General features: G+C 37.6%; 1 protein-coding gene across 4 annotated transcripts in view; it reads right to left on the bottom strand.

Moving 5' to 3' along the window:
* Positions 1 to 25,876, bottom strand: part of SMARCC1 (SWI/SNF related, matrix associated, actin dependent regulator of chromatin subfamily c member 1) — a 178,836-nt gene that overhangs the window by 124,373 nt on the left and 28,587 nt on the right. For all 4 annotated transcript variants that reach the window (XM_004283880.3, XM_033413117.2, XM_033413118.2 and 1 more), the window contains 5 exons: positions 18,189 to 18,270; positions 16,967 to 17,059; positions 14,015 to 14,084; positions 6,516 to 6,585; positions 3,137 to 3,212 (listed from right to left, as the gene is read on the bottom strand). In XM_004283880.3, coding sequence (XP_004283928.1) covers positions 3,137 to 3,212; positions 6,516 to 6,585; positions 14,015 to 14,084; positions 16,967 to 17,059; positions 18,189 to 18,270 — 391 coding nt within the window. The remainder of the gene's footprint in view (positions 1 to 3,136; positions 3,213 to 6,515; positions 6,586 to 14,014; positions 14,085 to 16,966; positions 17,060 to 18,188; positions 18,271 to 25,876) is intronic.

Here is a 25,876-nt window from a genome sequence, read left to right as displayed (position 1 = left end):
ACCATATGATCTAGCAATCCCACTCCTGGGCATATATCCAGAGAAAACCATAATTCGAAAAGATGTATGTACCCCAATATTCATTGCAGCACTATTCACAACAGCCAGGACATGGAAGCAATGAAATGTTCATTGACGGAGAAATGGATAAAGAAGATGTGGTACATACATACAATGGAATACTACTCAGCCATAAAAAAGAATGAAATAATGCCATTCGCAGCAACATGGATGGATCTAGAGATTTTCATACTGAGTGCAGTAAGTCAGTGAGAAAGACAAACATATCATATGATATCACTTATATGTGGAATCTAAAAAAATGGTACAAATGAACCTATTCAGAAATAGAGTCACAGATACAGAAAACAAACTTATGGTTACCAAGGGGAAAGTGGGGGGATAAATTGGGAGATTGCTATTGACATATACACACTACTATATATAAAACAGAAAACTAATAAGAACCTACTGTATAGCACAGGGAACTTTACTCAATACTCTGTAATGGCCTATATGGGAACAGAGTCTAAAAAGAGTAGATATATGTCTATGTATAACTGATTCACTTTGCTGTACAGCAGAAACTAACACAACATTGTAAATCAACAATACTCCAATAAAAATTAATTTTAAAAAAATTACTGGGTCAAGTGGCAACACTGGAATATGGATAGTAGACTAAAATATTGTGTCAATGTTAAATTTAATGAACTTGATTACTGTGCTTATGTATGAGAATTTCTTATTCCTAGTAAACACACACTTACTGGAGTAAAGGCCCATTATATATGCATCTTTATCTCAAATGATTCAGAAAAAACATATTTATAAACAGATATAGACTATAAATGATAAAGCAAAATGGGAGTGAAATGGTAACAGGCAAATCTAGATAAAGGGTATATAGGTATGCCATGTACTATTCTTTTTCTTGCAACTTTTCTGTAAGTTTGAAGTTATTTCCAAATAAAGTGTTTAAAAAAAAAAAGACTAATTTTGGTTAATCCCATTTTCCTCATATGGAATCTAAAGCTCAAAGGCTGTCTTTCTGAAAGTCACACAAATTAGAAATAGGTTGAACCAGGTCTAAAATCTAACATTTTGATCCAATTTAAGTGCTCCTTACATGATACAGAAGTCAATAAAGATCATGTAAAATCACCCATGGAAAGGAGCAGAGCTCCCTGTAAAAATACTGATTCCGGGACTGGGATGGGAAAATTACAAAGGAGTCTGGGGGACCTCCCTGGTGGCACAGTGGTTAAGAATCTGCCTACTAATGCAGGGGACACGGGTTCAAGCCGTGGTCTGGGAAGATCCCACATGCCGTGGAGCAACTAAGCCTGTGCAACACAACTACTGAGCCTGTGCTCTAGAGCCCGCGAGCCACAACTGCTGAAGCCCGTGCACCTGGAGCCCGAGGAGAAGTCCACACACTGCAACAAAAAGTAGCCCCCGCTCACCGCAACTAGAGAAAGCCCGCGCGCAGCAACGAAGACCCAACGCAGCCAAATATAAACAAAAATTAAATAAATAAATTTAAAAAAAAAAAAAGGAGTTTGGAACATCTTTTTGTGTCAGAAAGTAGGAGATATGCAAAAATGCATCAAATAATGCCAAAAGGTCACAGGAGGCGGCTTAAAGTCGTTCCCACTGGCCAAATTTAGATAATTCATCAAAATGAAGAATGGTAGTAATGTCACTGCTGTGTGAATGCATAGACCACAGACACACATAAAGGCAGAAGGGAAAGCTTGTCCCTGCTGCAAAATGCCAACTGCAAGCACAGATGGAATGGATAGAATTAGAAAAGCACCAGTAATAACTTAATTCAGTCACAGAAATTATTAATGGATGAGCAAACCTTCAGACACAAATTCAATGAAAAAAGTATATTTGTATAGTCTCAAAGTATTTCCCTATAAAATATTTTAAATGTCAATGAGAAAAATGGTAATGTTACAGTGGGAAAACCAGGCAGACAGTACCTTCACAAATGATCAAAGTATGAGCCATAATGGGAAAAATGGATAATATGAGGCTGCCAATATGATGCACTGAGAAGGACACAATATTAGTTATGGAGTACTGCAGCCAAAAATACATAGCCTGAATATAAGGAAATACATGAACTAAAATTCAGGGACATTCTAAAACAACAACTGACCTATATACTTCTAAAATGCCAGTGTCATAGAAGAAAAAAGAAGGGCTGAAAGTTCCAGATTAAAGTAGACTAAAGAGATGTGACAACTAAATGCAGTGTGTGATCCTGAACTGGATCCTGGATCGGGGAAAAACTAAGTATAAAGCTTATTATATCAGTGGGACAACTGGTGAAGATGTAATATGGGCCCTGTATCAGGTAATAAATTATTTAAATAATTAACAACAGGGGGGACTTCTCTGGTGGTACAGTGGTTAAGACTCTGCACTCCCAATGCAGGGGGCCCAGTTTCAATGCCTGGTCAGGGAACTAGATCCCACACGCATGCTGCTAACTAAGAGTTTGCATTCCACAACTAAGAAGCTCACATGCCTCAACTAAGGAGCCCACAGGCCACAACTGAGGAGCCCACCTGCTGCAACTAAGGACCCCGAGTGCTGCAACTAAGGAGCCCACGAGCCACAACTAAGACCTGGTGCAACCAAATAAACATGAATATATAAATATTTTTTAAAGATAATAACAACGGGAATCTGGAATAAGAGTATAAAACAGTACTTTGTTTTGTATTATTCCTGCACTTTCAAAATTATTTCCACGTTAAAAGTTGAAACCATTATAATAGAAATGATTCGTAAGAGAAGTCTGTATCATAATAAAAGCCACAAAGGCACTGCTTCCAGCCTTCCTAAATGACATCATCAACGATGTTCAACTCCACTCCTAACACTCTCAACTTTCTCAAACCACAATCTAACTTTCCTTTGGGGTCTCCTCAAACATCACTGCAGATATCTGATCTAAGACCTGGATAATGAGGTCTTCGACCATAGGTATCTCTTAATAGTATGACAAGAAAGGAAGAATCATCGTTCTGTATCTCTTTAAAACATTGCTGTTGAGAACAGCTAAGAAGGGCTATTAAGTTATGTAAGAATAAATTTTGTTTTAAAAAGGATCTTTCACCTTCCATGGCTTTTCTGGAATTGGTGGATCTTCAATTTCCACATCAACATCATTACTATGGACCCAAGTATCATAGCTGTAAAGAAAATGAAAGAAGGAAAAACAAATTAGAACCCAAATTCATTCACGGAAAAGACTTTGATCAAGAGGTAAAAATACATTTTAAAAATGCTATTAGGATCCAGTAATAACGAATTATCACATACTTTTGTCTCTAACACTCTGACAAGAAATCTCTTCTGCAGAGGTCTACAGTAACCTTCACGTCGTAAAACCCAAAGTTTAAAAGCCTCAGTCCACAGAATTTCAACATGTTGATCACTCCTCAAAGCATTTCCCTTATTTGTCCTCTAAGACAGTACTATCATCTGGCATTCCTTCTAGTCACAAGCCTCTCTCTTCAGTCTCCACTGCCAGTTTCTCCTCTCCTACCAAACCTCTTCAACACTGGAAGGCCCCAAGTTTCAGTTTTTGGAACAATCCTCTGACCTATTCATCCTCTGGATGATCATCTCATGCAGTTCTATGCCTTCAAACATATACTGATGACTTGAAATCTCATACCTGCCCTATTCTCTGAATTCTGCACTCATAAATTCAACTGCCAATTCCACATCTCTCATTACATGTCTAATAAAGCTTTCAAACCCAATATTGAGACACTCAAAATTCAACATATAATGCCATCCCAACTCCAACAATATGATCTAGCCAATCATCCTCCTCTCAGGAAATGCCAATTCCACTTTTCCAGTTGTTCTGGCCAAAATACTTGCAAGATATCCTTGACTTCACTCTGAATTACATCCTATAATCAAACTATCAACAACTTCTACCACTTCCACCTTCAAAATATGTTTAGGATCTATATAACTTCCATGTTGACCCAAAGGCCCTGGGAGTCCATTTTTCACATAGCAACCAGAGCAATCCTTTAAAAAACTAAGTCCAACTGTTCAAAACCTTCCAGCTCCCACCGAACTCAGAGTTAAAAGTCAAAATCCGTACAGTGGTTTGCCAAGGCTTCATGATCTGGTCCTATGACCTCATCTCCTAGTACTCTCCCCTCACTCATGTTTTATTCGACCCACCTGGGCTTTAGTGGTACGCTTTGACTATCAGACGGTGGCCACATCATGTCCTTTACATATGCTCCTCATTACCCAGATATCCATCTAGCTCACTCCCTCCTATCTTCACATGTCTTTGCTCAATGGTTCTCTTATCAGTGAAATCCAGCTCACTGATATAAATCACTCCCCCTACTCCACAATTTTGAAATAAGCATAAAATTACCTAACAAATTAAAATTTTATCAATGCTCCTATACTGGCCAATAAATTATTATAAAGCTAAGTGATATCTAAATGAAATATAAGTATAGTAACAAGCATTGGCTTCCTTTAGCCACTTCTCAGAAGTCAGCTGAAAAGCATTTGGAACAAGTACAGCTCAACAGACCTATTAACAGCACTCTGGTAAGTTTTCTAGGAACATTTAAACATGAGTTGGAGAAAAAAAGTTCCTTTGCCAATTAATTAACTATTCCAGGTAAAGACTGCAATGGTGAGTAAAAAAAATTAAAAACCTTATATTCTTTAAGTCTTGACAAGAAAATGTTACAAGAAGAAGTGAGGGCACAAACTATAGTTAAGAAAGTGAACTAACAAAGCCCCTTGAGAAGGCAGGACATGAGCCAGCCATTATAGTTTATTTGATACATAAACAAAAGGCTAGCAAACAAGCTAACATGTCTTATAACGTGTTACTATAAAATTCATCTCAATCCTATACTTTATGTAGTTTGTCATAAATTTGAGTTTCCACCGAAGTGTTTCAAAGGCAAGCTGAGTTCCTGTAATAGTTCCTATGATACTGAAAAGTTTGTTTTAATAGTGCCATGAATACCTAAAGCCTCGAAATAAGAAATGTTCTCTAGAAAGTATTTACTTAAATATTACTAATTAAAAAAAAAAGTTAGTTCATGTAAAGTGGTCAATTATGGTTCAAAAAAGGTTGATAAGCAAGCTGACTTGATTTGGTTCTAATTAACTCAACTTGTATGAAAACTGTGAATATATTCTTAAAAATTTGAAGATATCTAAAGACATATTTCTTCCTCAAAAAATATATTTATAAGTAAAATAAAGTCACTCAAATAGATTAACTTCAAAACAACACATAACCAGACATTATATGTCTCCTGATGAAGAACACACACCTATGCAAGTCTTGTTCCTTCCCTAAACTGAAATAGATTCTGATCAACTCCAGAGAATGGAGAAACATGTTCAAATACACCACAGTGATGCCATAAAAAATTCCACACTGTGGTAAACTCTGCAGGACAAACAACCTGGTTTCTTAAGTAATACACTGTAAGGCGGGGTGGGCTTCCCCACAGGGAGAACCTATAAACTGAAAAATACTTAAGAAACATATCAACTAATCACAAGATGTGTTTAAATTCTAATTCCAACAAATACCAATCTTATCAATCAATCAAATATATCATATGACAACAATGACCTGATATTTGACATTAAGGAATTCTGTTAATTTTTTTAGGTTTGACAGTGGTATTGTGCTTATTTTTTTTTAATGAGTCCTTATCTTTCAGAAATATATACTGAAATATTTATTATTGAAATATTGAAATGATATGTTTGGGATTTGCTTCCAAAAATATGGTAAGGCTAGAAGTGGATGTGGATACAGATGAAAGAAGACTGGTCTGACATGAAAAACCCACAACGGAGAGTCTCTCCACTTGAAAATAGTGAAATGAACACTTAAACAGCTCTACCGTAGGTTTAAGAAGATGAAGTACATGAAAGGTTATCCTTATTCCTAAATGCCCCCTATGCAGGCATAATTTTAATTAAACAATAACCACCATTCTCACTGACATTTGTTCTTGTTTATAATATTCTTTATGCATATTTAGATACTGAAACACTGTATGAGTTATGATATATACTTCATTTTAGACATAAAATAACTTCATCCATAATAGAATGGCATAGGTATTTTAAAATAAATAAATAAAATAAAACTAACCAGTCATAAAATACCCAGAAGAAAAATTCATTTCTTAAAGGAAACAAATCTAAATTAGCAGTCTAATACCATACTGAAGGACTGTTTTGGCAAACACAGCAAACATATCAGTTTAAGAAATATAAAGCCTGTGACTTCACTGAACTCCATAACTTAATAAATAAGGAAGTCAGTAAGAGAATACTCAAAAGAAGTGAGTTCAATGACTGAAACAAATCAACAAAATTGTCGCTATTCAGAAAGCGAAACTATATATAAATAACTCTGGCTTGCACTGATAAAACTCTTTATACCAGATGTAAGGACATATCAACATTACCTGTCTGGGTAAAACCCCCAATGCACTAACACCTGCTTGTCTTTTCTCATCACAGGTCTCAACCACTCTTCTGAAAGGGAAAAAGAAAAAACTTTAGTCAATCTGACAAAACAAATGAATAAACTATTACTTAGGCTTAACTTTTACCTAGAGTTTTTGGTTTGCTAGTAAGCTCCTCCCCAAAATCCTTCCTCCTAATTGAATGTTATCTGCCATACTAAGGGGAAGTTTTTCAGCTGTGTATTCAGACTTACTAGATTCTAGGCCTATTATCCACCGCTCTTGACAAAACCAACTGTCTACTTCAGTATTTAAAATATTCTCCCCTCCCATCCACCTGCCTATTTGTCTCCAGATCCATCCAAATCAGTATCACTATATTCTTTACTGCCTCATTTCCCATACAGAACCTCTCCTCCCTTTTTCTGTGAAGCTCTGCAATTACTATACATCGTTCAAGGTGTAAGTCATGCTTCATCTCCTTGATGAAAGTTTTACCAACTATTCTTTTTCCTCCAGATCCACTTTCTCTGGTGTCCTATAGCACTTTATAGTGCTACATCAAAGGTTTTAACAGTAATACTATTTTTATTATTCTTTAATGACTTCCTATCTGTTAATATAGTCCTCCCAACAAGAGTGTAAACAATATGATCACATAATGTAGATATTTTGATTTCAAGTTTCCTTACCAAAGATAGGTGCAAATTTATATAATCACATGATTCTTGTTGATTTAATCACAGTTGAATCACATCTCCATTTCAGTACTTGGGATGATTCCTTTGGTAGTCTAAATTTAGCTTAGAAAACTTGTTTCTAGTACTAAAAGGGAAATGATGAGGTAAGCCCCTTGAACCTCACATAATAGCAAAATAGAAAAACTAAGTGAAATCAGCCAAGTAAAATTGGCTTCTCATTGCCAATTTCAACATGAAATAGCCCCACCTTCACTGGCTAAAGCCATGAAGGTCACATGCCTATGCCCTTTTTTAAGTATCCAACTGCTCACCTTACTATCTTGAAAGAAATCAGGCCCTGTTCCTTAACCTGATATCCCAAGATGGCCAAGGAAAAAGTGAAAAGGCCAGTGGGCCTTTCAGAACTCGCTCTGTATAAATAAAATATACTGAGACTCTCTAGTAAGAGCTGTCTTTTACATAGAATACAAAATCTATCTCAAAGGTTGTGCAGCTTTAGGAGGTAAAGAAAAAAGAATATCTATCCTTTCTACAGCTGACTTTTATAAAGATTGTGACATTGACCATCTTTGAAAATTTTCCCAGTAGCAGAAATAACTAAAAGTTAGAGATGTGAATTCACACTATTCCCGGAAATGACAATAAGTTACACAGAATCAGTATAAAAAAACTTAATTTTACAAGTACAATTTAGTCCAAACTCAGAATATATAAACAGCTCTTGCAACTAACAATAAAAAGACAAATAATCCAACAAAAAATAGGCAAAGGACCTGAATAGACATTTCTCCAAAGAAGATATACAAATGTCCAAAAAGCACATGCAAAGATACTTGGAATTCATTAACAATTAGAGAAATGCAAATCAAAATCACAAAGAGATACTGACACTCACTAGAAAGGCTAATATTAAAAACCAGGAAATAAAAAGTGTTGATGAGGATGTAGCAAAATTGGTATCTTCATACAATGCTGATGGGACTGTAAAATGGGACAACCACTTTGGGAAACAGGTTGGCAGTATCTCAAAATGTTTAACATAGAGTTGCCAGTATGACTCAGCAATTCATTGTCTAGGTATAAACATAAGAGAATTGGAAACATAAGTCCACACAATAACTTGTACATAAACATAATGTCATTATTATTATAAATAAATGTCCATCAACTTTCCATTGGCTAAACAAAAGGTAGTATATTCATACAATGGAATGTTATTTGACCATAAAAGGAAATAACACACAGGAAGTGATGTCACCAAAGTGGCAAACAGGAAGGCTCAGACTTTGTTCCACCAGAGACGACTTAACAATATACTATCCAGAAAGCCCGGAAACCAATTAAGAAGTCGCACTACCCCAGGGAAGCTCAAAGTCGAGAACAGCTGCATTGAAACAGTAAGAAAAGTCATTTCATATCAACCACAATTACAATTCCCCCAAGCCAGCAGAGCTCAGCAGGATCACGAGGAAAAGCTCAGCTCTCAGCTTCTCGCTTGGGCTGAAAAGAAGAACGGATGTGTGTTCAACGTTCCTACTTTTCAGGGGGCTGCCAAGGGACTAATTTGTCTCACCTGACTTGGAACACTAATGGAATTGGCATATTTTCGGTGGTCACAGAGAAGAAAAAAGAGCTCAGAGGTTTACTGTAGCACCAGAGAAACACAGTGCCACAGATGGCTGGCTCAGCTTGCTGTGATGAGGAGAAAGCACAAGGAACCCAACTTCTTCCTTGGCAGGGAAAAATTAGAGGGAATAAACATCCAGTGTTCTGGCTTTTAGGTGGGCTGCCCAAGGGACAGGTTTCTGTCTTAACTAACTCAGAGTGCTGATGGGGAACCAGCATACTCTGGAAGCCTGGGCACCCCAGAGATCAAAGAGGGTTCACTCAGTGGCTTGCTGCAGCAACAGCAAACTTGTGGTACAGCAGACAGACACTAGAGAGAGCAAGAGATTATAAGTTCCTGAAAGAGGAGCCAGCAAACCTCTCTAACTGAGAAATTACATACTCAAGCCCAGAAACTGTTTGAGGGATGCCAGGATCTCAAGTTGAGCTGACTGGTGAAGGTCTTCCCCTGTACAAAGCCAGACCATAAAAACTGGGAGATGTGGCTGTTTTTTCAAACGCACAAAACAAACAAAGCAGAAGGGACTTCCATGGTGGTGCAGTGGTTAAGAATCCACCTGCCAATGCAGGGAACATGGGTTCGAGCCCTGGTCCGGGAAGATCCCACATGCCATGGAGTAGCTAAGCCCGTGTGCTACAACTATTGAGGCTGCGCTCTAGAGCCCTCGAGCCACAACTACTGAGCCCGCGTGCCACAAACACTGAAGCTCGTGCACCTACAGCCGTGCTCTGTAACAAGAGAAGCCACCACAACGAGAAGCCCATGCACTGCAACGAAGACCCAATGCAGCCAACAAATAAATAAATAAACACAGCAGAAAATAACAAGACACAGAAAGAGAAAGGGAAAATGGCCCAATCCAAGGAATAAAATGAATCTTAAAAGCCAACCCTAAAAAAACAAAGATCTATGGATTACCTGACAAATTCAAAATAACCGTTTTAAAGAGGCTCAAGGTACTACAAGAGAACACAGTTAAACAACTAAACAAAATTAGGAAAACAATATATGAACAATATTAAGAACATCAACAAAGAGACTGAAACTATAAAAAAGAACCAAACAGAAATTCTGGAGTTGAAGAATATAATAACAAAACTGAAAAATTCTCTAGAGGGGTTCAACATCAGACCTGGCCAATCAGAAGAAATAAACAGCAAACTCAAACACTGGCCATTTGAAGATACAAGTATATGTATAACTTAATCACTTTTCTGTATACCTGAAACTAACACAACATTGTTAATCACCTATACTCCAATATAAAGTAAAAAATTTTTAAAACCTGGCCATTTAAAACTATCAAGTCAGATGAACAAGAAAAAAAGAATTGCAAACAGATAAGAAAACCGAAGGGACTTATCTGTCCATCTAAATAATTTATTTTGAACAAGATTTAGTCTGTTTTCCTCTTCTAAACAGTATGTCAATTTTTAAGAATTCTCTTCATTTATTTTCTTCTCTGAGGAACTACATATTCCTTCTGCTAAAACCAGTAATTCAACCTATGTTCTTAAACCAAGCCCTTTATCCCTACCAGGTCTCAACTCAACTATGTGCTTCAATTTACTTTTGCTCTGCCCAGAAATACACTGTAAAGCCACCACTGAAAGACAAAACCCAAACCGTCTGGTGGGTGCCATCCTCCACTTTCTTTTCTCTGCCATAAATCCTGGGAAACCAGTGATATTCCACCAACTCTACAACTTGCTCTCATTTCCAAGTTACTGAAATTTCATTCCCAAATTATTTCCTGACTGACCAAATGCCCTGTCTTAGGCTTCACTTTGATTTCTTTGTAGAAAAATTCCACTGCCCACCTCATTTGTTCGGAAATGCTTTCCTTTCCTTATTTTCCCTTGACTGTTAAGATATGGACCATCCTGGTTTGCCACCTATCTCCTTTACTCTCCTGATATATGAATTTATCCCATCCAATGATTAACATACCCCCTCACTCAGCAATTTAATTCAGAGCTTCCCAATGGGTCCTGTTCTCTAACCAGTCTCCAAGTATCTGATATCCCAGAAATCAGCTCCCAGGAAAATTTTCCTACTACAGCCATAGTTGCAAGCTTCTCTTCACCAAAATCATCAAAATTTGTCTACCCTCTCCCTCATTCACCAAATAAAAACAAGCCTCTTTAAACCAGACACAGGTCCTCTCACCTACCCACTTATTTCCCACTATCTAAGACACACAGCCGAACTTTGCCATTTGCTTTTCCTCAAATTTCATAATTTATTGCCTCTATGCTTTTGCTTAATTTATACCCCCTTCTAGCATGCCATACTCAAAATATTACTAATATTTTAAATGTCACCTTTTATTTTAAACTTAACTAATCTTCATAAAAGGTATACCGCATTTGCAAGGGTTTTACAACATGGTTTGTAATGTGTTGTGGCTGGTATTGTTATCATCTGCACACTTATCTAAAACAGTACCTGTACGGAGCCCAACAGAGAGCTTCATCGAGAGTCAACATTTACCTGACAGCCAGTTATTCTAAGGTAAATCCTATAGTGTGAAGAATCACATTTTACATTAAAAAATAACTTCCAATGTATTAAAATTAAAATTCTATCTCCTAATAACTCTAGTACTGATAGCAATACCAAGCAAGCATTAGTATATAGTAATCGAGGCTGTACTAAACAAAGGAGAAAAACAAAACCAGCATGAATAAGGAATCATTAAGTATCTAGATGTAACAATTACAGTTCACATCTTTTGTTAAAACGCAATTTTTTTTTCCAAAAAGTTCACAACCTACATGTTTTATACCAGCCTTATTAGTGAAAAAGAGTCAGCCAGCAACAGAAGGCTATCATAAACAGCTATTCACCACCTCCATCTAGTGGAAACCGATTGCTATTACCTAACAGGATAAAATCTGAGAAACCATCAATTAAACACTGAAGGCAGAGTGAAGTTTCACACTTTGTAAAAGCATCATAATCATAGAGCTAAAATTATGACTGTTACAAATAAAATCAAGCTTTCAGCATCAAAACTGATGATGAAATGACTTAAATGTCACAGATAAAACTATACAACTCTTAGAAGAAAAGACAGTTATAAAACTTTATGACACTGGATTAGCCAATAGTTTCTTAGGTTTGACACCAAACACACAAGCAAGCAAGCAAGCAAGCAAGCAACCAACCAACCTAACCTCTTACAACTGTTTGTAATATCTGTTGGATTTGTAGTGATGTCCCCCTTCCATTCCTGACATTATTCTTTCTCTTTTTCTCGTTTATTTGCAGCACGACTTTAACAGCCTTATTAGTTTTTTCTAAGAACCATTTCTGAGATTGCTGATCACCTTGCTATTGTATATTTTCTACTCCATAAACTTTTGCACTTATCTTTACTATTTATTTCCTTCTTCCTTTAGGTTTAACTTGCTCTTGTTTTCTAATTTATTGAGATAAATTTCTTATGGACCATTGATTTTTCAGTCTTTCTTTTTTCCTAATATATGCATTTAAAGATATAAATTTCCCTCTGGGCACAGCTTCAGCTGCATCCTACAAAATTTAATGTTCTCGCACTTTATTATTCACTTCATAATTATTCAGCTCCAAAGATATTCTATTTCTATTGTAATTTCTTCTTTGACCCAAGGATTATATGGCAATATATTTCTTAATTTTCAAGCATCAGGGATTATCTCGTAATCTTTTTGTTACTGACTTCTAGCAAAACTGCACTGGTCAGGAAAAAACACTCAGCATCAGGTAATTAGCCATTCAAATCTGATGTTATTTGGCTTCTTATATAGATGTCCTACACGGATATGCTGTGTTTACAAGAAGACTTGATCCCTATAAGAGATCTATTTCTCCATCTAAATTAATTAACCTTGTTAGTTAATTCATAGTTTGTTTCCCAACTTTCCAACCCTTGAAAGAACGGTTAGCACAAATCAGTTTCCATAGATCTAATGAACTCTGGCCAATGACAAAATCAACTTTTATGATAGCACAGTTGGAGATCAGAATCTGAACCATTATAAATTCACCAAACTAAAATACTGCTGAGGGCTTCCCTAGTGGCGCAGTGGTTAAGAATCCGCCTGCCCGGCTTTCCCTGGTGGCGCAGTGGTTGAGAGTCTGCCTGCCGATGCAGGGGACGCGGGTTCGTGTCCTGGTCCGGGAAGATCCCACATGCCGCGGAGCAGCTGGGCCCGTGAGCCATGGCCGCTAGGCCTGCGCGTCCAGAGCCTGTGCTCCGCAACGGGAGAGGCCACAACAGTGAGAGGCCCGCATACAGGAAAAAAAAAAAAAAAAAAAGGAATCTGCCTGCCAATGCAGTGGACATGGGCTCAAACCCTGGTCCGGGAAGATCCCACATGCCACGGAGCAACTAAGCCCATGCACCACAACTGCTAAGCCTGTGCTCTAGAGCCCACGAGCCACAACTACTGAAGCCCACGCATCTAGAGCCTGTGCTCCGCAACAAGAGTAGCCACCGCAATGAGAAGCCCACACACCTCAACGAAGAGTAGCTCTCCCTCCCCGCAACTAGAGAAAGCCCACGTACAGCAACGAAGACCCAACACAGCCAAAAATAAATTAATTAAAAAAAAAACGAACAACAATTCAATCCAAAGTAGGCAGCAGAAAGGAAATAAAAGATCAGAGTGGCAATCAATCAAATAGAAAAGAGCAAAGCATTAGAGAAATTCAATGAAACCAAGAGCTGGTTGCCTGAGACCAATAAAAAATAAATATTAATTAATTAATTAATTAAAAAAATATTGCTGAGGGGCCCTGTTTAGACAGTCAGTAAGCCAATCTTCCCAAGAGATGTTCTTCTGTCTTGCAATTTCTCTTAATTTTCAGAACACAAGAGATATGGCAAACATAAACATAGTTAACATATAATGTATAAGGCTTGCCTAGACTTAACACCCAGATAATGATTACCAACAAAGAAATAAGTCTAATGATCAGAAAACTGGACATCACAGAATTAGTTTGCTAAGCCTAACTCAGCAAAAAAATAAAAAACTACAAATTTAAATCATCTATGATATTTATTTAATATTTGAAAGTCTCTTATTTTTTTAAAGCTGGTTATATTATTTAAACCTCTGCTAATATAATTTAAAATCTAGTAAAGTATCAGTTTATCAGTTCATAACCAAAAACTAACTTACCATCCTCTTGTGAGGAAGGATATGGATAAATGTGGTGGGAAGCTTTTGACTTCTCATCAGTAAATGTCCCCTGGAAAGCAAATGAAGAAGTAATGTAAAAATAAAACATATGGCAAACAAACTATGAGACGTCTTGCCAGATGCAAACTGCCTAAGAATTATAAAGGCATTATTCTACTTTTTATATTTTTTTGAGAGCAGTATTTTAAAACTATAATATTTTCATTATTTTAGTCAAGGAAAGAGATGGTGATTAACAAGAAAAAACAAAAATAAATTATCCATAGACACAGTTTACATCGTTGAATAGGAAAATAATATAAATACCTCTTTGCTAATTTTCTTTGTTGCTTTTTTTTTAAAGACTTTTTTTGATGTGGACCTTTTTTTTTTAATCTTTATTGAATTTTTTACAATATTGCTTCTGTTTTTTATGTTTTGGTTTTTTGGCCGCGAGGCATGTGGGATCTTAGCTCCCGGAACCAGTCATCGAACCCATACCCCCTGCACAGAAGGCAAGGTCTCAACCACTGGACCGCCAGGGAAGTCCCCAGCTAATTCTCTTTGTATCTCTCTCTCTTTCTCTGGCTAACCTTATCAGTAATTTGAATACCTCCAACTAATTCTGAAAGTTCCTCCAAAGTCATCACAAATTATCAATATTACTTGAAGTAAATCAATGCAAGTTTATAGCCATGAGACATAACCTAGGGCTACATACATACAGGATGGACATTTGACTTCACTCTAGCATGTATGTGTCCATTGTTTTAAGTCTATGTTAGAATGCTAAAGTCAAGTTCTAGCTAGGCCACAGCTATAATACTACATACAGTCTAGAACATGACTTGGAAGTCATTCAGACACAAAAGTGCTCATTCTAGAGACCAGAAGAATGATGAGAAGTCTTAAAATCAGGTGTAAGTAGCACATTAACATATTACCTAATTTTTGTTTTTGACAATGAATATTTACTAAATACTACAATTAGAAAAACATAATAATGCTATTTTCAGCTGCAGGAAAACTCTAAGCTTCTTATATTTAGGGCTATCTAAAGACTAAGAAAATAAATAAATAAATAAAGATGAAGTAGCTACCGAATAAGGAAAGGAATTTTTAATCACTAGAAGTGTTTGAGCACACTTTTAACAGTCAGAGGAGAGGCTGAAAAGGGAATGTCAACATCTAATGTGCGAGGCAACAGTCAGAAGAGCGCACTGTTGAGGACTTTGGCCTCTGGAGTCCATCAGAGAGGCCTGGGTTTGCACCTTAGCTCCACCATATACTACTTAACATGACATGGGCAAGTATCTAGTTTTTTTGTGCTTCAGTGTCTTCTGTAAAATAGACTGGTAACAATAAAACCTATTTCACAAGAATTTTGTTAGGACTAAGTTAATAGACACAATGAGCTAACAACAGTGACAGGCACACTGTAAGTGCTCAATCAATGGAGTTATTAATGCATTTTAAATGCTTGAGCAAACACCTGATCATCAGTATTCAATAATGGTATTATTATTAGCTTTTAGGATCTCTTCCCTAACATTCTATGAAACTGGGAAGATCTTTATATCTCACTGGAGGTTATCCCTAGAAAGTAATCACTAAGTCAGATTTCTTAAGAAATATGACAGCAATAAATGTTCAGTATAAATTGTAGGAAAATACATAAACTTTTCCCAGGATGATTTGGTAGCAATAACAGTATATAATTTCAGCTTGAAATCAACAATCAGCTGGTTAACCTGTTCCACTTATGCCCTCTAACATTCCACCTGTAATTAAGCTATACTTGACAGTCACGCCAATAAAGAGATAGTCTAAAAGAGAAAAGGTTAAGTGATTTGTTCAAAGTCATATGCTAGTAAAAAAAAAAAAAAAAAGGAAGTAGACTTCAGACTGCTTGAACTGAAGGCACAATCCTATTACCCTTCTCTTTGGTACAGATGTTATACGTAGGAAAAAGACTGTACTCAATCTCCAATTTTAAGAAGTACTGGGTTGGCCAAAAAGTTCGTTCGGGTTTTTCCATACCATCTTACCAAAAACCCGAATGAACTTATTGGCCAACCCAATATTAGAAATATTTGCTTTGAGAACTTGGAAGATATTTTACTAAATGCTAAAACATAATTCAACCAGCAATTTCTCTTGCAGAAAAAAGACAGATATTTCATGAGGCTTCTCAACTAATTCTAAGAATTGGTAAAACTGTCATTCAAATGATATTTCAAAGAATTATCTTCTGAGTATCCTCAGCTACTTTACCATGACGAAAGTTTGCTTACAGTTTAACCACATACGTAGTCACAGACCTACACATGCATAAATATGCAAGGTCTTCGCCTAAAATGAAGTTAGAGAAAGGAGGTGAAGATGACAGGATATAGCACTGGTACATGTAAACCAAGACAAGGTAAGCTTATGGGGAAAACAGAATTTTCCAGTCAGTTTTTCAAAGCTACAAATATAAATACAATACATATAATGGGGGGAGGCAGGTTTACTTGAGGTAATATTTGGTCTCCTCCTACCAACAACTGTGTTACCAGCTCTCACTCTGTTTGACTTTATGGTGATGCACAATATGCTGGTCTCTTTAACTCTACATAAACATATTTCATAGTAAGACTATGATGAATCCATACCAATGACTTTATTAAATGCTACTCTAGGATACATACATGTATCAAATCATCACACTCTACACCTTAAATTTACACAGTGTTATATGTCAATTATATCTCAATAATGGTAGCGGGAAAATGCTATTCTAGGCTAAGAACTGGAGGTGAGTGGAGAGAGAAGAAAACTTGGTACTGTAAGAACCAAAAGAGAGAAAACTTTCACTTAATGCATATATGTACAGATATCAAAAGGTATTATAGCTGAGATTCACAAGAATTTTATACTACACAATGCTTCTGAAGTGATCGTGTATATTACCTGATGTCGTTTGATTATATCTTTCAATTTATTAGCCAACTTCAAATCAATGTCTGGAATGAGGTAGATGTTGGGTCTGGTTAGACAATTGCTCTGAGGATAAAAGAACAGATTTTGAAATTCTTTTGGTTTTGAAATAATGTCACATTATTTATGCATTTACCCTAATGGCAAAAGTTGGCACTCAAAGCCATACTGCTTAAAATAGGAAGACGTACTTTGGTAGAGAATGTACAAGTCTTATTTCAATATAAAACCTAGGTGTTCAGCAGGCCACTTAATGCCATTCCCAGATCCCTTCTCTGCAGCTAGGTACACCTGCACAAAACACTGCTGAGACTCGTGACCTAGAGAAATTCATTATCTTTTTCATTAAGGTACCATCCTGATAAATTAATCCTCGTAGTCTTACTTACCTTAACAGTCTAAGGTAAGTAAGAACTTACCTTAACAGTCTAAGTCTAATGTAGCATTTTCACCTAACCTAGGAGGTGGAGGTTGGGGGAGAATACGTGGGGAGGGATGCCCATTTTGGCTCTTGATCTAAGTTACTTAAAATATCAAAACTGTGGATTATAGCTCTTTTCCCCCATTTCTAATCTTATAAATAGCAATGATTAAAACATGCATATTAACTCCCCAAACTATCACCAAAAATCAACCAAAAAACAAGTTAATAGTCTGTGAGACAAGTTTCAGGCATTAAGTTAATGATAATACCTAGCAGAATTGCCAGCTGCCTCTCCCCAGGAAGGTTATTCAGTGATCACTAAAAATTACCTATCAATAAAAACACTAAGAAAGAAAAGAAGAAAATTAAGTGTTCTCTTCTCCACGTTATAATCTAGTTGGGGAAATAAGATTTATATTTATGGTACAACCATGAAACAAATCCAAATCAAAACAAAGAAAATGACTGTATACACAAGGGACTAGTAGAATGAGAGAATACTTATATTAAATATGAAAGATTCAAATAATGGATTAGATGCAATTAATAAAGAAAAATATCATAGATTATTTTACCAAAAGTTTAAGAAAAAATATTCTATAAATGACAAGCTTTAGTCATTCTTTGTAGCTCTAATCCCCAAAAACCCGTAAAAATAATAGATTTCAGAAAACTTTTCTTCCTTTGATCTTTTGGCAATCTAATAAAGCCAATCTTAGAAATGAAAGTATACTAAAGGAAAAAAATTTTAATAATCTAACTTTGAGTTACCTGCACCAATGTTTTTTCAATGTTCATAAACATTTCAACATTACGATCCATTCGGGATGGATTCTGTAGATCAAACCTCCGCCTGTAAGAGAAGAAAATCATCAGGTAATTTGTCTCCCACCTTAAACAAAAGTGAAAACTTGGTTTTAGTATCCAATGCAAATGAGTTGGAAAGATCTGGAAATTAAAATAGCACTCTACAAAATGTATGATAGGGCTTCTCTGGTGGCGCAGTGGTTGAGAGTCTGCCTGCCGATGCAGGGGACACGGGTTCGTGCCCCGTTCCGGGAGGATCCTGCGTGCCGCGGAGCGGCTGGGCCCGTGAGCCATGGCCACTGAGCCTGCGCGTCCGGAGTCGGTGCCCCGCGGCGGGAGATGCCGCAGCGGTGAGAGGCCCGCATACCGTTAAAAAAAAAAAAAAAAAAAGTATGATATTCTCAGCAGTATAAGAAATCACAGTGTCAACACCTTCATAAAACATTAAATTTTATGACATTAAGATCTACTCCAGTCAAAATGATCTGCCAATTCCAAGAAGTATCCCGTTTTCCTTAAACCTAAGATATTTTACATCATACAGTAATCCACAGATCCAAAGACAGTGAACTACTATACCACTCTTCAAGTATATGGAAAGTCTATCTACTTTACATATGCTTAAAAGTCATCTGTTCAAATTCAACAATGCCTGTAATTCTCTTAGAGCCTACTATTGTCCCAAATGTGGTAAAATTCGTCTATTTACCTTTATTTGAAACCCTTCCCCAATGTCTCTTTATCTAAGTACCCAAGCATAACATGGGGGTGTTGTCTTTGCCTATTCTTAGTCATTTCCATAGGGTTAAATCTTTACAAATCTGAATGCTTCTTTCCTCATTATTTTTTATTCAACATTTACTTTGCTTTTGTTCCATTTTAATTCCAGGGAGAGGAGTATAGCTTAGTGAATGAGTGTTGGCTGTGAAGTCAAACTGCTATGGGTTCTAATCCTGATCCCATCTTTATGTAGTCTTGAGTGATTTACTGATACAAGGATCAATTTCTTCATGAATACAATGGGCCCTAAGGGTTTTTGTGAAGGTTACATGAAGTATATATGTTAAGAGTTTAGCAGAGTGCTTATGCTTAATCTATTAGCAAGTGATCAATAAATGTTCATCATGGTTATAATTTTTTTTTAAATCATTACTAGCATGCACTAACTAGGATTAAGCAGTTTGAGTCCAGAGCTCATGCTCTTAATCCTCAGGTCATCTTGTTTTATCCTGCAGATGCTCCCCACACCTCCAACATTTCTAACTCTGCAGCCTTTCTAGAATGTCACCACCCACTCAAGGGCTTGATACTATCACTTCCAGAATCAATCCTCCAGTCTCTTCCTCTATGAAGCTATTGCTGTCTTCCTTCATGTTACTAATACATCATGTGCGCCTGCTGTTACAGCCCCAGTCATTTTGCTGGTAAGACATTGCATTAGATGCCTTGAGGACAAGGACCAGGTTTTCTGACCTATACAGCCCTGTGGATAATGGAAGGTGTGGCTTTATTCTGACCAAGGTCTAATATTTATTTATTATGACTTTTTCATTACTGTGCTAAGACTGAAACATTTCCTAAAGTAATGCCAATTAAGAAATTAAGCAAAGTGTCCACTAAAGCACAGATATAGGTAATTCAGAATACAACTAGTTAGATTTTAAAATAACATTTATAGATAAGAGCGACCTCCATCCCAGGTAACTATCTTCTTTTTTTTTTTTTGCGATACGCGGGCCCCTCACTGTTGTGGCCTCTCCAGTTGCGGAGCACAGGCTCCGGATGCACAGGCTCAGCAGCCATGGCTCACGGGCCCAGCCGCTCCACGGTATGTGGGATCTTCCCGGACCGGGGCACGAACCCGTGTCCCCTGCATCAGCAGGCGGACTCTCAACCACTGTGCCACCAGGGAAGCCCGATAACTGTATCTTGATTTATCCTTGGTACACAGAACTTTTCCTTAAATCTCACCTCCCCCCCCCTTTTTTTTTTATGTTTTTGAGTATCCTCCTTCCCTAACCTCTTTTGAGGAAGGGGTAGGTCAGAAATTCCAAGCAATCTGCATTAACTGGCAAGACAACAGATTAGCAATCAACTAACCAGGACAACGCTATTACAGCTGACAGCCTTCCATTGGTTCTTTCAGCACAATAAAAGTAGAGACATTTAAGTGTCTCCCCTTTCTAAAGAAGGGGTCGCTCTTTCATGGGCTTCTGATAATACAGGACTAGATCCAAGAATGCATCACTTACAGAACTGCTTACTTAAAGAGTTTACTTATTATTCACAGAGAAACTGCTTCCTTAACAAATGATTCAGATACTGGAGCTGAAGAGAATGATCTCTATTAGAAATCTGAGAAATAGTTTGAAAGCAACCATTAAACAAATTAAAATAGGGCTGCGTGGATTTGTCTGCAAATGGAGATTAAAAACTAAATGAATCTGTTAACAGAGAAAGAATCAAGAATTAATTCTGCCTTTCCAATTGCTGAAGAGTAAAGTTTCTCTTTAGAAAAGTATTCCAGCTAATAAATAAAGAAGGAATGAGAGAAAAACAGTCTCTAACAAGGAATAATCTGAATAACATAAGGATCTATACCTTCACATTAGAATATCTACATTCTAAACTTTTTCAAAATTAGAATACTGCCACCTGGTAAGTTTTACAACTTTAAAGATAAGATGACTCTAGGCATTGAACATCAACTGTCCATTACAAAAAGAGAAACAACCAGACATTATATGCCTCCAGATGGAGAAACACAACACTGCCTATGAAGTATTGTTGCTAAAAAAAAATGAAACTGAATCAGACCACACCTCCAGATCTAATTATCACTTTACTAGAAATTAAGAAGACTATGGTAAATGATCTTCTTGGGGATGTATCAGCAAAATCTAGGACATAATACAATTCTACAAGACAACCTGTTTTTTTTTTTTTTTGACAACCTGTTTTTGTAAAAAATAATAATTATTTTTGAGGAAAACAAAGAGTGAGAAGGAAAATCAGAAATTTTTAAACAGAGATTTAAGAGTCATATGAACCAACTGCAACGTATGAATCTTGTTTGGATACTGATTCAAACAAAATATAAAAAATGTTCATGAGATAATCAGGGAAACTTGAACACAGTAGATATTTAATAACATTGAAAACTTATTGATAATTTTCTTGGTTATGATAATGGTACTGTTATTATGCTTTTTTAAAATCTAATTTTAGAAATAAATACACAGAGAAGGATGAAATTCTATAAAGCTGAACATGCATGATTAGACATGGCAGCTCATTATATTATTCTCTCTTCTTTTATGTACAATTTATACTTTCCATAATAATAAACTGAAATGGTTTCCCAAACAATGATTTGATAACATGACACATTGAAGTTTTCCTCAATCTGCAGTATGCTAGGTAAGCAAAAGGACATATATGAATATTAAGAAAACTTGAAATAAAGAAATCAGGTAAATACAGTATAACCTTTAGTTGAAAGATTTTATTTGACTTATTCTGAAATTACCAAGGGTATTCAAATAAACTTTACTTTTTATAATACAGAAAGATGCTCAAACCTGCCCAAAAGGGAAATGCAAATTAAACTAAAACTGTAAAACCTTTTTTTTGACTCTATCACAGACTGCCAAGATCAAAAGGTGAGGTAATACAAATAAATACAACTATTGGCCAGGGAAAAAGTACACTCTCGATACATTTTGGTAGGACAATAAATTAGTACAATTCTGTTTGAAGATGATTTGGCAATCGTATTATGTTTCTTGTTATTTCAACTTGAGTTGAAATAACAAGAAATAATACAATTATGATTCCACCTGACAATTTCAGAGTGAAGCTAGCACTGGGCAGGCCTCATAGGAGGGCTCTAGAAAAGGGGGGAAAAAAATTGAAAGAGATATTATTACCCTAAGACCTATATAGAGAGACTACATATGAACACATTTTCTTTCTTTCTGACTTAAAACTTTGGGCCATCTAGGCTGTAAATATAAGCTCTCCATTGAGGGTTTATTAATTAATTAATAAGTCTTCTTTATTTTCCTCTGGTAATCTGCTGGGCAATGTCTTGCAGCAGCCTTTCAATCTAAGACAATACCTACTGTCTGTCAAAAAGGCCTTATTAGCTGTATTGCTCTAAATTCGATACCTCTTGCTAATAGAGTTAGAGATGTTCTCTCCTCATCCTCAGACATGCATAAAAAAGTCTGAATAAAACTAATCAATAGTCCGCCTGCCGATGCAGGGGACACGGGTTCGTGCCCCGGTCTGGGAGGATCCCACATGCCGCGGAGCGGCTGGGCCCGTGACCCATGGCCGCTGAGCCTGCACGTCCGGAGCGTGTGCTCCGCAGCGGGAGAGGCCACAGCAGTGAGAGGCCCACGTACCGCAAAAAAAAAAAACAAAAAAACACAACAAAAAAAAAAACTAATCAATAATGAATCCTAGCGAATGAGTTTAACACCTGGGAAAGCGGTGTAAAGGGCCTCAGAAGCAAACTTCTAAAAGGCAAAACAAAAATGCACTGAGCTGGGGGCAAGGCAAATAGCAACAGTACAGCAAACAGTTGTATGGGAGGTGACCAAAGTTAGCCTCGAATGTAAGGGGCTTTGTTTAATGAGGCTAAGCTATAAAAGTCTGAAGACCATCACCAGCAAGAGGTCCAGTATGCAGCATCCCAAAAGAATGGCACACAGCCTAGATATAAGACACTGGAAATAAGTAGTCCCATATGGGAAGAAGAGGGAGGTCTACTATACAAAAGTAGACTAAAAAATTATATCCCACTAGGTATGTGACTTTGAGGATAAGGAAATTGGTTTGAACCCTTGCGCGGAGCGCACGCGCGCGCTCTCTCTCGCTCTCTCTCTCTCTCTCTATATATATGTGTGTGTGTGTGTAAATATATATATATATTTTTAATTAAAAAGCTAGATGACTAACAGAAAACAGTGTTTTAAACTATGCTATCAAAATGGATAATTCTTCACAAGTTAAAAGATCTAAACCACATTTTCATTTAAATGACAACCTAACTAACCAGCATTTCTCAATATGTGGTCTTAGGATCATCTACAGTGCTTGTTGAAAATGCAGATTCTGTTTTCATGCCAAGCTTAGTAGATGACACTCTATGTTCATAAAGCCCAGTAATTTATATTTTTAACAAGGACTCCAAGTGATGCCTAAAAGTTGAAAGCCACTGTCACAGACTTTCTGTGGTAAAAACTGAAACAAAGGGCTTCCCTGGTGGCGCAGTGGTTGAGAGTCTGCCTGTCAATGCAGGGGACACGGGTTCATGCCCCGGTCCAGGAAGATCCCACATGTCGCGGAGCGGCTAGGCCCGTGAGCCATGGCCGCTGGGCCTGCGCGTCCGGAGCCTGTGCTCCGCAACGGGAGAGGCCACAACAGTGAGGGGCCCGCGTACCGCAAAAAAAAAAAAAAAAAAAAATTTTAATCTGAAGGAGATTTGAAGAAGGAAATAAAAGTTGAACAATCAAGTCTTAAGGTAGAAAGTAAAGTATTATCATTCTAACTTAAACAAAAAGGTCTGACCTTGTCTGTAAGAAATAAATGTCAGTAGCAAATAATGTCACAGGGAAAAATAAAAGGTTACTTCTCATATTAAGACAAATCCTAGGGACTTCCCTGGTGGTCCAGTGGGTAAGACTCCATGCTCCCAATGCAGGGGGCTTGGGTTCGATCCCTGGTCAGGTAACTAGATCCCACACGCATGCCGCAACTATGAAGGCTACGTGCTGCAACTAAGAAGTCCGCAGGTCACAACTAAAGATCCCACATACCACAACGAAGATCCCACATGCCACAACTAAGACCCAGCGCAGCCAAAATATTGTTTTTAAAAAGACTAATCCTAAACTTTATGTTCATTGAATCTAGTTTACCACTGCCAAGCAAAACTAATAAAATACAAAATATTTTCATTCAATAATCTCTTTGAAAGGCATTAACTATGATTACAGCATATAGCAACCTGTTTAGAACTGTAAGAAAATAAACAAGGTCCTAATCACTCTACAAGAGGGCACTGACATTTACTTTTCTGTTACTGGGTTGAACCTGGTTGCATTTAATCTCTCCTTCAGGAAATGTTTTTGGATTTCCACAGTATGTCAAAACCATCCTTCTTGGTGTCCCTCAGTTATATATAACTACACTTGAAAAACTACAAATAAGAGCTTCCCTGGTGGCGCAGTGGTTAAGAATCCACCTGCCAATGCAGTGGACACGGGCTCGAGCCCTGATTTGGGAAGATCCCACATGCCACAGAGCAACTAAGCCGGTGCGCCACGACTACTGAGCCTGCACTCTAGAGCCTGTGAGCCACAACTACTGAAGCCTGCGCACCTAGAGCCCGTGCTCTGCAACAAGAGAAGCCACCCAAATGAGAAGCCTGCACACCGCAACGAAGAGTAGCCCCCACTCACCTCAACTAGAGAATAGCGTGCGGGCAACAACGAAGACCCGACACAGCCAAAAATAAATAAATAAAATAAATAAATTTATTAAAAAAGAAAAGAAAAAACACTACAAATAAGTCGTTCCTTTTTTTGTTTGTTTGTTTGTTTTTGTTTTTTTGCGGTACACGGGCCTCTCACTGTTGTGGCCTCTCCCGCTGCAGAGCACAGGCTCCGGACACGCAGGCTCAGCGGCCACGGCTCACGGGCCCAGCCGCTCCGCGGCATGTGGGATCCTCCCGGACCGGGGCACGAACCCGTGTCCCCTGCATTAGCAGGCGGACTCTCAACCACTGTGCCACCAGGGAAGCCTTTTTTTTTTTAACACTATTTAGAAACATCCAGAAAGATCAAACTCAAACACACTAATTCTGGAATCTTTTTTTTTTAATAAATTTATTTATTTTATTTATTTACTTTTGGCTGCATTGGGTCTTTGTTCCTGCACCAGGGCTTTCTCTCATCACGGCGAGAGGGGGCTACTCTTCGTTGCAGTACACAGACTTCTCACTACAGTGGCTTCTCTTGTTGCAGCGTACGGGCTCTAGGCGTGCAGGCTTCAGTAGCTGTGGCATGTGGGCTCAGTACTTGTGGCTCGCGGGCTCTAGAGCGCAGGCTCAGTAGTTGCAGCACATGGGTTTGGTTGCTCCACGGCATGTGGGACCTTCCCAGGCCAGGGCTTGAACCTGTGTCCCCTGCACTGGCACTGTGCCACCAGGGGAGTCCCTCTAATTCTGGACTCTTAATCTGTACAGTCTATTCACAAATATACCAATAATTACCAGATGTTCCCACTCAACCTCATATACATGACACTCCATCCTGACATCACTGGAACCTAAAAGGAAGCAGGAAGTAAGAAAGAAAGCAGAAACAAAAAGAAACAACAGGAAAAGAGAATGGCCATAGTGAGGAAACCAACAAACTTCGGAGCTACACTGTGAGGTTCGACTGGAGAACAAAGGTTCAGAACAGTATGTTGGGTGTGGGGCAAGTCAGAAGCAGTATCAAGATGATAGCCCACTGTTCAGATGTCCAAATGGGTGGGCAGTTACTAAAACATGCACTGTTGGAACATAAGTGATCCACTCACTGCAAGTGTGTAAGTCACAGGAGATGGGGGAAGGTGTGTACTGCAATTGGTTTATAATT

Source organism: Orcinus orca, chromosome 10 (genome assembly GCF_937001465.1).
Source record: "Orcinus orca chromosome 10, mOrcOrc1.1, whole genome shotgun sequence".
Lineage (NCBI taxonomy): Eukaryota > Metazoa > Chordata > Mammalia > Artiodactyla > Delphinidae > Orcinus > Orcinus orca.
Note: the sequence above shows the minus strand (reverse complement) of the source record. Positions and strands in the feature narration are given on the sequence as shown.